At 38.7% G+C, this 16,275-nt stretch overlaps 1 protein-coding gene across 3 annotated transcripts in view; it reads left to right on the forward strand.

The window, feature by feature from the left end:
- Positions 1 to 16,275, forward strand: part of Cdkal1 (CDKAL1 threonylcarbamoyladenosine tRNA methylthiotransferase) — a 521,362-nt gene that overhangs the window by 288,010 nt on the left and 217,077 nt on the right. For all 3 annotated transcript variants that reach the window (XR_013112201.1, XM_034511047.2, XM_076939217.1), the window contains exon 10: positions 11,546 to 11,712. Coding sequence is in view for 2 of the 3 variants with exons in the window: in XM_034511047.2 (XP_034366938.1) it covers positions 11,546 to 11,712 (167 nt within the window). In the remaining variant the exon portion in view is untranslated. The remainder of the gene's footprint in view (positions 1 to 11,545; positions 11,713 to 16,275) is intronic.

The following is a 16,275-nucleotide window of genomic DNA, read 5'->3' on the forward strand; positions in this document are numbered from 1 at the left end:
CACACTGAAGTCAAAGAGCAAGAGTGTTGCATGCTGGTGCTCAGCTGGCTTCTCCTTTAGTCACTTCAAAGTGGAGTTGGGCCATGATGTTGCACACCTCTAATCTAAGCTCAGGAGGCAAAGGCACGCTGATCTCTGTGAGTTCAATCCCAGCCCGGTCTGCAGAGTTCCAGGACAGCCAGGAATACAGAGAAACCCTGTCTTGAAAAAACAGTACAAAAGCTTTTTAAGATTATTATATAATTGCAACATTTCTTTCTTCTATTTCTTTCCATAAAACCCTTTCATATACCCCTCCTTGCTCTCTTTCAAATTAATGATAAAACCTTTTATCATTTTTATTGCATGTATGTACGTGTGTGTGTGTGTGTGTGTGTGTGTGTATAGTGTAGTGTAGTGTGTATAGGATCTATTCCTAAACAGAACCTGCTCAGCCTGCATAATGTTACTTGTGCATATGTTTTCAGGGCTGACTGTTTGGTATTGGATAACTAGTTGGTGTGTGTGTCTTAGTAATTCTGAGTGTGGGATTGAGGCATTTTAGGCTTTTCTTCTTCTATTTTGTCATGTCCATTGGTGGTGGTCTTGCTCAATTCACATTTGGGCAGTCATGTTGGTGAGATAGGTGTAGCTTCTGACATAACTAGGAAACACAATTTAACACCAAGCTCCTTGATCCTCTGGGTCTTAGAATCTACACACACACACACACACCACACACCACACCCCTTCCTACCTACCTCTTTTACAACATTCCCTGAGTTTTAGATTGAAAAGTGTTTTGTAGATAATCCATTGAAACTGAAATCCAAAACTCTGCATTTGATTGGTTGTCTTCATTTGTTGCAAGGAGAAAATTTCCAAGCCAGTATACCAGACCCTGGGAATGGTGTTGCCCACAGTGGGTGGGTTTTCTTGCATTAGTTAGTGCAGTCAACTCAGTACTGCACACAAGTACACATACCCAGTGGCTCTTCTAGGAGATTCTAAGTTGTGTCAAGTTGACAATTTAGCTACCATAAATGTTTCTATTGTAAAACTCTATTATGAACTGTAGGCCTAATGAAAAAATTGACAATCAATTGTAATTTATTTTTATATACTGTTCTGTGTTTTCCCTTTCTAATGTATGCATTCTATGTATTTTCTGGTATGCTTTTTATTTGAGTGAGAATAGATTTATATTCTTTGCTATTTTACAGTATTGTTACTTTTACGTATTTTGGTCATGTAACACATCTCAAAAGTGACATTGTGGCCCCTTACTCTTGTTCCACATTTTCTCATCCCAAGTCATTGCCCTGGCCTTCCTCACACCTTCATGCATTTCTCTTGATTTTATTCATTTGTTCATTTAACCAAATACAATGGATTTTCCCAGGCACTGTTTTTGGCAGGAGGTAAATCTGTGAACAAAACTGTGTGCAACCTCCATCTTTCTGTATCTTTCATTCAGTTGATGCTGAGGTAAAGAAACAATACATACTGAACATGGGAGACATGAGTTACAGAGAAGGCTGCGAGGTTTCTCTTTGTCATCCATCTAATACTGCTAGGGATTGTTAGATGATCAATTACAACCTCTCCAGGATCTTCAACTTCAGTCTCACTTCAGTTGAAGCCACATGGAATAAAACACAGCAGCTGATGAGCAGAGTACAAAAGGAAGCTTTTCACTCCTCTTCTGCGAGGATATTTATAGACTATTTAGGTGAATTCAAGTTTGAAGTAATGAAATAAAATTTATTAGAAAAGGTTTGAGACTTAATAGAAGCAAATAAATCATTCAGAAAAAATAACCAAAAAAAATTGCTTTTGCTATAGTTGGCTAATTTTTGGCCAGAGCAAGCAATTATCATAAGCACTCTATTTTGTTTACAAATTATAGTTAATGCCACTGTAATATTGTGGCTACAGAAACAGAAGGAAACATGGTGCATTTCTGCATAATGTTTTATGGAAGGGGATTGAGAGATTATAAATATTCATGTACATTAAGTTAATTTTGTTACTTTGTTAATACCATTTCATTATGTTTCCTTGAAAGAAATGAGTTAAAGATAATGCACAATAGGATTATTGTAGAGTTAGGAATTTGTGAGTGTTTATTTTTTATTAGTAATATAATTTTGAGAATTTCAATAAACGATGTCAAAACAAAGACCAAGAAAAATGATGTGTAGGGCCTCACGATCACAAGGCTATGGAAATTTCCATTTCTGTTTGTTAAGTATTTAAAAGAAAATGCCATTTGTTACTAGCTACCTCATGGTGTGACTGAAATTTCTGTCAAGTGTCACAGCGCTTCACTGTAGGCAGTTCTGAGTTCTAAGTGTTTTCAACAAAAGTATGATAGCCACCTATGTAATTGAAAATGCTCTAATGGCCATCTCATGGGAAGTTGAAGAATACAGATTGGATGTATGTGAATCAGGAATTTGAATTAGCTTGATATTTCTAACTTGTAATCATTTAAACCTGCAGTTGATATTAGAAAGTCTTAAATATTTTGCATCTTTAGTTTCCTCCTAAATCTTTCTACACCATTGTACTTTGATGAAGCCACCTCTGTGGCCCATCTGGCCTGCTATGCTCAGCCGCTCCTATGGCTGGAGTCTGCGGACAGTGCCAGCTTAGCTGCTTACAATTTCATGCTATTGAAATGTTTGGGTTTTCTTCACTGTTCCTAATTTTAACATTACTAAAGCTTTCCTCTCATGTTCTAGTTGCTATTTATTCTATTGCAGTGGTTACGGCTAAAGTTTTGTAGATGCTCTTCTGGAATCACTAAAATGACCCCTCCTCCTGTGAGTAAAGTCCGTTGGAGTATTTTCTTGAAAGTAAAGAGATTAAATCTAATCAAGGCTCCACTTCTGGTTACTGTACATACAGCCTTAGGACGACCTTTCTGATCTTGGGGTGAAAATCAACTAAAATCTTTTTGTATTTATTACCTAGGTAGTACTGATTTTTTAAATCAATCATTTTTTTTAAAAAAAATTTCACGCACATTGACTAATAACCAGGGACTATTACACACAGTATTAAAAATAGAATGGGGTGGGTGGTTTTAGTAAGCCTGACAATAGACTGTGAGGAGAGATGGTACTCACACTCACACACAGTGCCTGTGAACTTGACATCTTCTTGGCTCCACTTCCCAAGTGCTGGGATGACAGCCGTGTGCCTAAAACCTTGACTTATTGATGATGGGAAGTGATCATTTTTGTTTCTTCTGAGGTGATAGTTTTAAAATGTCATTCTGGTTTCCATCCTTGGGCTAGAGAAGCATTACCATTCTATTTTAAAATACTGAATATTAGCTCTCTAAATTAGCTTCATATAGATGATATTTAATAAGAAATTAATAAGAAGGATTTAATAAAGGTCACTTGCTCCTAATTATGCTTACAGAGCCCTAAGTGTTTTATAAAATAGAAAAAAGATGAACTTCAACAAAGTTTGTTTGGTCAGATCATTGTCATTAAAATTGTAAGACTTGTTTACAGTGTGATAAAATCTAAATTAGCACAGTTAAAAAATACCACATGTATCACATCTTAACGTTTTATCACATTTACTTCAAATTGTTTTAAAAGAAACATGGAAAGATGTTTGTGGCACCTGCTTATGAATTCCTCCTCTCCTACTCCCACTCCTGCCTATTAGATGAGGCTTGCTATGGCCCTGTCATGTCTCCTTCCTTCTGTCCATTTTGCCCTTATTTTAAAAAGCAGTGTGTTAGGATTTCATTTTATTTTCACTTTTGCCTTGCTAGCAATACCTATTTGTTTTATTCTTTGATTGGCAGCTTCCTTAGGGCTTAACTAACACCCATAACTTATCAAAGTCTTTTTTTCAGTAGTACATTGTTCTGGTTACAGACTTTAATTGTAACTCTGTGTAATCACATATTTCCATTGCTTTCTCTCATGAGTTATTCCTGCCACCGTCATATGTTCGCTTTTTTTGTTCCCTGAGTGGAGTGCAGACTGCACAGTACGTAGCTTTAGCACACCTTCGTTGTCAAGAGCTAAAAATTAACATATACTTTACGTGAATGCCCACACACTTAGCACTCCTGCCTCTCATCTGCCTTCTTTCTTTTGTTCATGGTTTTTCTTCAGCTTAAGGTCTTTGCTGATGGTGCTGGTGATGATGCAGTTACAGGTCTACATCTGGGTGGTTGGTCTAAGTAGCCTTGCTTTTTTTCTACCTCCTGTGTTACATTGAATAATTCCTTTTCCAGGCTTTTTTCTTCTCTAACTTTGCATCTCTCTCCCATTATATTCTGGCCCACATGGACTCTGAGAAGACTTTGATTTTCATCTTTGTGTCTGTATGCAGTTACTTTTTTATTTCTCCATGTGTTTGTGTATTTCCTCCCTCTGTTCCTCATCCTTTTTTATTTGCTTCCTTCCTGCTTTTTTGCCATTTTTCTTGCCTTCCTCATTTCGTTGTTCTGACATCCCTATTTCTTTAGAAAGATCTTTCCATGTTATGTGAACATCAGAGTCATGATCCTTGTGTCCCAGAGTCTCTGAATGCCAAAAGTATGGTGAACCACCTTCATGGTGTGCATATCTGTGAAAGTATGGTGAACCACCTTCATGGTGTGCATATCTGTGAAAGTATGGTGAACCACCTTCATGGTGTGCATATCTGTGAAAGTATGGTGAACCATCTTTCATGGTGTGCATATCTGTGAAAGTATGGTGAACCATCTTTCATGGTGTGCATATCTGTGAAAGTATGGTGAACCATCTTTCATGGTGTGCATATCTGTGAAAGTATGGTGAACCATCTTTTATGGTGTGCATATCTGTGAAAGTATGGTGAACCACCTTTCATGGTGGGCATATCTGTGAAAGTATGGGCCATGTTGACAGTAGCTCTTTTCCTGTCTTCCTGGGAGTCTATCATCTGCCACACTATTATTACTGATTGGTTATAACCAGACAAAAACTCATCGTCATTATTTTGTTTCTAGTTTACATGTGTGGTATTTCTGTGGGTGCTAGACATTTTGGATTGTGTATTATTGAGCATTGAGTCTGCTACCTATTTATCTATTTATCTATTTATCTATCTATCTATCTATCTATCTATCTATCTATCTTCATTCTGCCATATAGTTAAGGTCTTTGAAATCAGTTTAACTGTTTTAAGGTCTCTTAATATAAGTCCAGAGCAGTATTTCTTGTGTGCTTCAGAAGGTTTTTTTATAATTTTTTTTCTGTTTAATTCTATATAATTACTTATAAAAACTCAGTTTGATGACCCATGACAGTCTTGTTGCTTGTGGGGACCTTAGCTATTCCTGGTCCTCTGTGGTGTTCTAGAAATTTAGCCTACCGCTTTCTCATATTTGTTTTTCTCACATTGGGATTGATTATCCTCCTGCACATGCTTAGACCATCTTTCTGGTGGAGAGTGGTGCCAAGAATTTGCTGCACTTTAAGTCCGGGTGTCTCCATGGCTCTCTGCAAGTACTCAATGCTGGGAGTGTTAACTTTGTAACCTCCTTTCTCTGTAAGTGAGCTGAGGTATCAGGCTCTGTTGCGTCTGTTCCTTTCTGAACTGGCAGATACCTCTAGGTCAGCTAAGAACTCATAGGCTCCTGTGTTTCTCTCAGTTGCTGTCCTGCCCTGGAAGATGTACTTTTCCTATGGATTGGGAGCCCATATGCATCATCAGGTCTCCTAGTTTGAAGTTTTAAGATAATTTTATCTAAGTTTTAATGAAAACTTCAGGGCAGTGAAAGGCCTGCTACAATATTTCCTTTTAGTTATATTTTGTGTTGTCATTATTGTGGCGTAAGCCAACAATTTGCCCAGGATTTCAGAGGTCCCACATTTATCATCATGTGCATCTGCTGAGTGACTAGCCTGGCCTTGAGCATGTCCCTATCTTTCCAACCTCACAGGGGTTTGTTTATCAGTAATTGTCCCTGCAGAGACAGCTTAGAAGGTGCAGTTTTGATTTGCAGAACCATGGACAAGCTGCAGCTGTCACCATCTGGAAGACAGTATAAATATTTTACTACTTGGGGAATCCTTTGATAGACTATACAAGCATAGTGTAGTTCTTTTTTAGTTTAGTTCATAGATGGGGGGAGGCTGGTAAAAATATAATGTAGGCATATCATTAGAGAACTAGGTAAACAGTTTGTATTTTGTGTTTATGTTGATCTATGAGTTAGATTATCATGAAGAATGCATCATTTATATAAAACGCCATGCAGCAGTCAAGGCAGTGGTAGCTCATCAACTTGGGACTGAACTTGGCCTGATACACAACATAAACAGAATTTCCAACAAAGCACTTAGCAACTTGAGACTCCTACTAGCCTTGAATATAAGCACAAGGTAGCAGTGAGTCACACTGACCTACTTTGGCCTAGCAATTCTCGGGTACTTCACCTATCTTGCCATATACATCCTGAAGCATATTCTGGATATACTGATGTCATTGTATTGGTCTAGTCTGGACTGGCTTGGGGGTGCTGGTAAAGTAAGACAAAGTAATTCTTCCCAATGAACTTTTAGGGAAAATTCTTTAATTGTCAACTTACGCCTTTGCTTAATTGGGCATGCATATGGTTAAAATCATATGTAACAAGAGAAAGCCATGTACTTGGAATAAAGACTTACATTAACCAAGCCTGTCAAGATCACACCTCTGCCCAAAGGAACAAGTTCTGCTCATAGACCCATAAACAGAAGGCTGGGACAGGGACTGAGGCCCCTGGAATCAACCTTACTTGGAGCCTGCAGCTCTCTTACAGGCTACTTCATTGGCACTTTGCTACCTGTGTGAGTTTCTATAGTTCATTGAAAAAAGCATGAAACTCAGAAACACCCAGCCTGGAGACCATTAATAACAGAAGCAGTGGCCAGATGTGCCATACACCTATAATATCAGTGTTCAGAAGGCTTAGGATAGAGAATACTGAGTTTGTGGGCAGCCTGAGCTGCATACTTAGATTTTGCTTCCAAAACTGAAGGTCTGGGGATATAGCATATGCTAGGCTAGTCTTACTATGATGTTCTCCTCAAATAAGATAATTTACCCCATCCCCAATCTATAACAAAGATATGGACTTTTGGATGTCAGTACAGGATCTGAAATGTCTATTTAAATGAGTGGGTTGAGTGGGGTGCACCGTCCATGTCATTACTAATGACCCTTCAGGTGCTTAAGCAACAGTCAATTTATTTGTGAACTTTCCAAGGTAAATTTTATAAAAGAGTTAATAAAATCTAATATGCACAGCAATCCATACAGCAGAAAGAGGCAAGATCAAATCTATACAGCAGGAAGAGGCAAGATCAGGTAACGTAATGCACAGTATATAAATAGAACAAAATCCATGTGTGGTTTATTGCTAGAAGAAGTCTAGAATGGAAAAGTGAGGAAGCAATCAGATGTCACCAGTGAGAAGAAGGGCAAGTCAAAAAGACAGGAATGGAAGGCAAGCCCAAGAGATGGGAGAGCAAGAGAAGTAGAGCAGATTTCGAGATGATAGGCTTAACTTTAAACTGATGTAGCTTTCTGTGCCATCCAGTGCACACGCAAAGCATCCATATTGTATTGACATTATACTTTACTGCCTTTTTACCAGGAGACCCATAATCACTGTTTTATGTTATAGCTTTTGAGATGAGTATACTTACCTCCTGTGTTTGAATGTATGGACACATGCGTGTTTGGGGCACACATACGTGTTGAAGAGAGACTAGGGAGTTAGCATCTAATTCTATAACCTTCTGCCTCTTCCCTTCTGGCACCGTGTCTCCTTGTACCTGGGACACATGATTTCTGGGCCAGTATAGAAGCAGGACATCTTGGAAATCCTCCTGTCTTCACTCCTCGAGTGTTGGGAGCTAAACCCCAGCTCTCAGGGGTGTTCAGCAAGTGCTGTTAGTTTCTGTAATCTTTGGTTTTGAAGTTTTTCTAACAATAGAATAATTGAAACCACTTTTCGTGGAACTTTTCCCCAATGATAAAACGAGATCTATTAAAAAAGTCTCACTTTTGAAACAAGAAATTGATCTGCATCTGTGTTTTAATTTTTGTAGTGGCAGTCATACAGAGATGTGAACTCGATCGGAGTTGAGTTTTGACAAATTCTGATTTTTCTTTTGAACAGGATTTTTTGTTGTAAAAATATTTTATTGAGGATATGATCATTCTTTTATTAACCCTTTATGCCTCTGTGTTTTCCATCTTCTGTCATCTCAGTTTACTGTGAAGCAGAGTTGGGAACCCAGCTGTTAGCATTGTCTTTACTTGGAAAGAAGGAGTCAGTGTCGGAGGTGTAGCCTCATGAGTTTTTGCTCAGTTGGGAAAGATGATACTCGGTTTGATGGCTAAATTGTTACAGAGGGGGATTTTCCTGCAAAGTGCAACTCACCCCTCCCTCACCTCAGGATGTTTATCAAGGCAGTCTGCAGGATTGCCATGCTCTAATGAGCCTGCTGCACTTCAGAATGGCAGGTGGACAAAACAGTTTGGAGAAATGAATGGAACTTGGAGGGTAGAATCAGTTAGGAAAATGTGAACTTTTTGGAAAAACATGCTAGTTTGTATGGTTTTGTTCATATTTATTTTTGCAGGCATGGGAGTTGCTAGTAATGCAGTTGTTTCTCTTAGTCATTCATGCTTCTGTTTTTCATTTTATATTCTTAGTTTTCAAAGTTGAAGTTAAGTTCCAGTGCAGCTGGATTTATCTCCTTGGGGCTGGCATCGTAGGGTCTCAGGCCAGCCCTGCTCCTCCCCAAGAAGTGAACAGAAAGTTTCACGTATCTGGCCCACTGCCCCTGACAGTGCCTCTGTGATAGGCAATCTTAGAATACAGAAGCTGCATCATGATTGGTATCAGCTATGGGCACACATTAGGCAAGGATAAATAAAGTCCTGAAGGACTGAAGCTGTTCAGGCAAGCACTGCTGTCTGTAAGTGTGGCCAATTAAGTTAGCAGAAATGAACAGGTGTGTACCGCAGTGCAAGTCCATTTTTGGTGGCTGCAGCCCCAGTTTCCCCATCACATTCATGCACAAGCTTAGTCTGACAGGGACTGTTTGCAATACACATAATAATGAGACTCAGGGAACACCGAACAGGAGACTGGGGATTCCACCTTGCTTTACTTTCATTTCGTAATAGCTTCTTAGTGGTAAAAATGTGAGACATCCCCTCTTACTATTATGAATGACTGGAAGATAGCCTACAATGTCTGAAGCTTGTTAATTCATAGCAGGTCTTTGACATACTTTAGGATTGATGTGGCAGGGCAGAGCTGTCAAGGCCAGGGTTTACCATTCATGTAGTCTCCTTGGCCTGAGTACTGTAGCAGTCTCTGTCTTAGGGACATAGAAACTGCTGCTTCTGTTGTGGTGATTTAGTTTTACAGATGCTTACCCCTGTGTGATATAATTTGAGGTTGTAGCCCCAGGGGCTGTTGCTCCCCACGTTTGCAGTTGTGGGAGCAGACCACTGTTTCCTCCAGTGGATGTTATTTCCACTCTGTCCAGAGTGTTTTCCCCTCTAGATTCATCTAGAAACAAAGAGGCCACTGTTCCAGGAGCTTGCTTTTTCTACATAAGGCATACGTGGAACCATTTGGATGGAAAAATTATAAATTAAGATTATTTTCATTTAAAAATGTTCACATTGTGTTGATCAAATGCCAGTAACTGGAAAATCACAGTTAATGTCCTGTTTTTATAACCTCTCTCAGAATGTTTTAAAATGTGTTTACGTTGTTACTTGGCCATCTTTCTTCTTGAACCTTTTCTATTTTTTAAATTACAGGGTTTTTGTTTTGTTTTGTTTTTTGTTTTTTTTGTTTGTTTGTTTTTTGTTTTTTTTAAGCAGGTTGTATTAATCCTGGCTTGGTAGTTCAGTCCCATTATCTGGGGCCTGAGACAAGGGTTTGCAGCCAGCCTCAGCTACAGAGTATACTCTAGACCAAGCTATGGTATATTAAACCCTGTCATTAAAAAGAGCTAGGTTTTCATGAGTGCAGTGTCTGGTGACATACATAATTTTAACATAGTTAATTGAAACACTTTTGAGTTTCCTTTTGTTTTTGAAATTTCATACATGTATATACATCATAGCTTGATCATATATTAAGACACACATTGATGGTTCTGTTTTCAGACTTATTGACTAGCAGGGGCACTCACCACCCCTTTCCCATAGCTTGTCTGACAACTCAGAGTTAGAAAGTTACAGGTGGTCTGCTTCATGACAGTGCTCAGAATTGGAAAAAAAGAGCAGAATCAAGCTTCAGGTTGTTCATAGGGTGAGAGTTTTTGTCCTAAGCTACAGAGAGGGGGTGTTTGGGAGAGGTGCAAGTCTTGACCTAACAAAAAGAGGAGGGGATTTTAAAACCACTGCACCAAATCTATATGACAGCCATTTTTCTTTTCTCAATACTGTGTCCCTTTCTGTAGAATTATATATAAAAGACCACTTCATTTATGCTAGCTTTTTGAATTTGTGATTATTGTATTTCCAATACTACCTGTGTCAAACTCCCTTCTTTCTCCCCTAGCCAAGCTACCTACTGTCCTTATGTTCTCTTCTCTTTTGAGTGTGCAACCCAGTGTGTTGCCTGCTTGAGTGCTGACTGGTCTCGGCTTGTGCAGGCGACCTCAGAAGGCCACTCTTCTTTTCTCGTGGGGTTTGGAGGGCTTTTATTGCAAGCTGTAACTATCTGTTTATCTAGTTTTACTTTCTCAGACAAGGGCTTGCTCTATAGTCCAGACTAACCTGGAACTTTGAAACCTCGATTGGCCTTATACTTGGGATAGTCCTCCTGCCTCAGCTTCCTGAGAGCTAAGATCACTGGCATATGCTGCCCATCCAAACTCAACCACAGCATTTGAAGATAGGGTTCCTTTTAACAATGAAGATAGATAAATAAGTAATCTTTCCTGAGGTCTGAACCAGTGTGTGTAGGAAGGTTTCCAAGGCAGCCACTTAGTTTAAGCACAATCATTTTTTTTAAATATGAAAACAAAGTGAACACTATTTTAATTGAATAAAGGAGAGAAATTAAAATAGTTACTATGGGGAAAATGGGTTTCTTATAATTAATAGTTTTTGAGTTAATCATTAACTGCGGTTGACATTGGGTGGTGTGGTAGTAACAGGCTGACTAACAAGTTAACTGTTCCCAGTTTCTATTCTGTGGAGGAACTGTCTCCATTCCAGGTTTATGCTGTTCAGTGAGTGTTCTCTGAGTGGGTCTAAAGCTCTAGCTTTGATCAGAGTGCTTTGGAGAAGCATTCTTGAACTGATTGGCTGTGAAAGTTAATGACTTCATAGGGCACACTGGTAATTTATGACATTGTTGAAACTCTCTGGTGTTCATAAAATGAACTTAATAACCCACTGCCACAGAGGGATAAGCTGCTTTCTCTCTGCAATTGAATGCCCATCCTGCCCGCATAATAGTGTTGAAAAATATTGCATTAAAAAGGGTGAGCAGCTGTATGGTGAAGGATTGTTAATTATCCTCTTTAATTCACAGAGGGTGTTTGTGAGATATGGCTGACCAGCGAGGACACCGGGGCTTATGGCAGAGACATTGGCACAGATCTCCCCACACTCCTGTGGAAATTGGTGGAAGTGATTCCTGAGGGAGCCATGCTGAGGCTGGGCATGACAAATCCACCATATATTTTAGAGCATCTGGAGGTAAGGGAAAATCACATTGACATGCTGACACAGATGTCCCAGCACAGACCATGTGATAGCCTCAGGATCATCATACAAGCTTCATTTCGAACCCTTGTCACCTGTGTCTGTGGTCTCACAGTCCCAAGAGAGAATGAGACTTGCAAAGCTCCTCTTTCTATCATTCTATCCCATTGAAGTTTGTGTACTTCCTCAGTATTTGATTAATGTGTGTGAGCATATATGTGTACATACATGCATGCCTGTGTGTGCAAGTGTGTATCTGGCTTGCCTGAAACTTGTTGGTCTCTAACTCAGAGATCTGCCTTCCCTCTGCTCCTGAGTGCTGGGGTTAAAGGTTTGAGCTACCACACTTTACAATTTACTTTCACTTTAATGTTTTAATATATGTCTGCATTAGTGTATGCCACTTGTACAGGGCTTCCCAAGGAGGGCAGAAGAGGGTGTTCTCTTCCTGGAGCTAGACTTACAGGCGGTTGTAGTTGCTAGGAAGCAAACTTAGATCCTTTGCAATAGTATCAAATGCTTTAGCTATTGAGCCATCTCTCCAGTCCTTCTTATAGTCACTTTATGTTGCTTAAGTGATTTAGTCCCTAGCACCTTGCCATGGGTCTTTGTTGCTTTTCTTCTTTCTTTCTTTCTTTCTTTCTTTCTTTCTTTCTTTCTTTCTTTCTTTCTTTCTTCCTTCCTTCCTTCCTTCCTTCCTTCCTTCCTTCCTTCCTTCCTTTCTTTCTTTCTTTATTTCTTTCTTTCTTTCTTTCTTTCTGTCTTTTAGTTAGTTTCTCTACAGTTAAATATTTTGGTTCCCCCAGTTTGAGACCTTGCCTAGATGAAAATTACAAATATATTGGACTAATTTTGCAAGCAAGAGTCAATATTTATGTTGACTGCTTTAACCATTTGTAAAGATGCTATGTCTTAAGTTGGAGATAACTTCACAGTTTTATCTTTTTTTCTGGAAACAGTGATCAAGTAGAATCAAAGGAGTATAGGAATTAAAACTTTGGGATTCATCTGTAAGCAAAGGAAGAAACATAGTTTGGAGACTTCTATACATCAGAATTTGACCTTTAGATTAGGTATCCAAATGTCAAACTAGAAAAAATTAGGCACGTGTCCAAGGATCTATGGTATCTGATGACAGATAGCACATAAAGCCAAGCAAAGAACGTGGACAAAGGAGCAATTGTTTCAAAGAAAAAGAACATTCTAGGACCCACAACTATTATTTGAGAAATATTACTGTAGATCCAGAGTCTGGGACCCAAGCCCAAGTTAGTCACATGTACAGTAAAAAAAACAAGTTTTGTTTTTCATTAAGGGTGTTCTTTGTACTATGTGTATGTATAGAAAAGTTATGTTTCAAAAAGCTAAAAGCAAGCATAGTTGCTAAATTTTACTGCCTAAATGCCAATAGTTATTTAAACATTAACAATATTACTTGGGAGAGGGTATGGGGATCTGCAGAGATGTCTCAGAAATTAAAACACTACTCCTCCAGAGCTGCTTTATACCACCCACACGATGTGGCTCATAACAGCATGTAATTACAGTTCCAGTGTATTCCATGATGCCCTCTTCTGTCCTCAGACCCCTCACATGTACACACACACACACACACACACACACACACACACACCCCGCAGACACTCATACAATAATTAAAAATTATTTCAGTGAGCTAGTTGAGAGTTTTGTTATTATAGCAACCTTAATATCAGTAGCATATTTTCGAAATCTTTCCAAGGGTTGATGACAAACTGGTAATGTAATATATAAAGGAGATATGTTTCAGATTTGTTCTTCACATTTTCCTAGCTCAGTCTTCTGTAGACATGTGATTTAGAGAATGACTTTCATGCCTCATACAGTGTCGGCTGATTATAATTTGCTATTTTAAAATGAGTCACAAGCATGTCAACTTCTACTTAACACTTTGACTTAACACTTGAGAAAAGCAAGTGCTCTCAGTTAACGCGGAACTGTGGCAGTCTCACTGTGCTTGCAGGAAGTGTGAGGCAGGCATGGCAGAGGCCCGACAATGTGCTAGATGTGGCTTGGTATGAAGGGGGTTGGGCTTTACTGATACACAGCTGATGATAACATGCCAATTCCTTTGGATTGGAAAGAAAAGTTGATCCAGATTAAAGTAGTTTTGACAAAATTCAGGTAGGGAGTAATCACAAAGAAAAAAAAGATTACGCAAAGGTATCAGGCAAGTCTCTCTTGGAATGAATCCAACATTTTAATTGGTGGCAGGATTGTAGCCGCAGATACCGTCTTCATAGCACATGCCAGTACAGACCATATATACCAGTGATTGACTTGTTGGCCTCCCAAAGGTGTTCTGGAAGACCTTACAGCAATCACAGTGTTGTTCACTGTAACTTTGCTGTATCTGGCAACCACTAAATGGTTAGTTCATGAATTCTAAAAATGTAAAAAAGTCCTGACTCTTTTCTTGTTTTTACTTTGTGTGGTGCTGGCAAGGCCCCAGGAATGCTGGTTATGTGCCTTCAACTCTGCTCCATCCCCAGCTCAACATGACAAGAAATTCTAATTGTTATGATGGTGTACTCTCTTATTCTTTGCTTTAAAATAGTCTTGGCCTTTCCTCACTCACTGCCATTTTCTTAATCAAGAGTGCTCAGTATGTAAGTATAAAAGATTGAGTAAAGGAAGAGTCGTCTTCATAAAAGAAACTGTAGGGCATAGAATAACAAACTTTGAAGTCATGACATTGTGACCAATACGGATAGCAAAGGATGATGATGTAAATGAGTTTCTAGAATAAGAACATGCCCTGTAGAAAGTCGTGGTTTCATGTTACTAAGAGTAGTGATGCAGATAAATGGACGTTTCTGAGAATAGGTTTCTAACCCAACACAAGGAACAAAGGTAGGCATAAAATGGAAAAGTCCAGGACCTAAGAGCTATTAAACTCTTAGCATTTTGACAAGATCTTCACACCTTGATGGTACATCCATCCTCCTTCATTACAGATCCATGTTGTGGTTGACAAATATATACCCTGTGTGACACAAAAGTTACCCTGTGTTCAAGAATCCAAAGGGCTTCAGAAAGAAGACCAACTGAAGATTGTCAGCCTGTTGCCCAGCAGTGCCCCTCCCTTCTTCACTGTCTCTCACTGGGCCTATGCCACTCAACAGAAAGTACTGAACTTACCTAACATGCTGGGAAGCCACCAAGAAAAATTTAAAAAGGGGCGGAGCAAGGTGCTAAGGTGGGCAACATGATGAAAATGAAAAACAGGAGCAGACCAGATAGTGGTGGGACACCTTTAATTGGGAGGCAGAGGCAGGTGGATATCTGTGAGTTCAAAACAAAATCAAAACAAAAGAACAACAGCAAAGGGAAGGGGATGAAAGCTGAAACTATTGAACCTACTGTTGAAATATCAGCTCTGAGCTTAGTGTCCCAGAAAGGAAGATATGAGATAGATTTGTACAACATGGCCTTTTGTGATCCAGGGAGATGCTTCACACAAGAGACTTTAATTGAGGAGAATTCTGGTTTTTTTTTGTTTTGTTTTGTTTTGTTTTGTTTTTTTTACATCCATGTGACTTGCTTGATTTCTTTTTTCTTTTCTTTCTTTTTTTTTTTGATATTATGAAATAGGTTTTTAATTCATTTTACATCTCAATATCAGCTCCTCCTCCTTCTACTACCTTCCCACATTACTCCGTCCCCTTCTTCTTTGAGAAAGGAGAGCCCCTTTCCCCCCAGGTCACACTCCCCCTAACTTCCCCACTCATACAGATTACAAATCTGTTACAGATGTGTGCTCAGTAAGACACATGGCACCACAAGGTTAATGCAAACAGAGATACTTTCAATGTTCCCTATGTTTTTGTTTGCAAATATTTTAGTTACTAAAGCTATCAGGCTTGTGTCTAGCTAAGTGACCTTGTCCTTTAACCTAATTGTGCACTTACTAGAACTCATGTGTCTGACAAAAGACAATGGGTAGCTGTGAAGGACTCTGGGTGTATGGTAATTTGTGAACATTAATAATAGGTTTGGCTTGGCAGACTGTTTAAAATGCCTCATAATGTCAATATAATGGCAGACTCAGGACCTATTGTGCTTGAGTTTTATCAAAGTGGTTCAGAATTTCCAGACTGACCAGTTCAAATGGGATTTTTACAACATCTCCTCCCCACCCAGGATTGATACTTTCAAAAACAATAGAAAAATATGTAAATAGGTTCTGAACTGTTCTATGCTAAATATTTTCTGGGTTTTGACAAAGAAAAATGTGTGTTGGATGGTTTTAAGAAAAAAATGGAAGAGAAAGGAAAAGAGAGAGAGACAAAGAAAGAAAGTTAGTTTTGTATTTCTTTTTTGTTAATTTTTTCCATATTTTAATAAAATAATTTGTATTAATGTGATAGTATGTAAAGTTTTGATACATGTATACATTATGTTTAAGTCAGATCACAGGTTTATCTTTATGCTTAAAGGACTCAAAATTCTAGCTTCATAAAGTAATAGTTTTTTAATGTTAATCAAAGGCTTAATAAGTTTGGAAATGCTCAATAT

The sequence above is a fragment of the Arvicanthis niloticus genome, chromosome 8 (assembly GCF_011762505.2).
Source record: "Arvicanthis niloticus isolate mArvNil1 chromosome 8, mArvNil1.pat.X, whole genome shotgun sequence".
NCBI classification, from domain to species: domain Eukaryota; kingdom Metazoa; phylum Chordata; class Mammalia; order Rodentia; family Muridae; genus Arvicanthis; species Arvicanthis niloticus.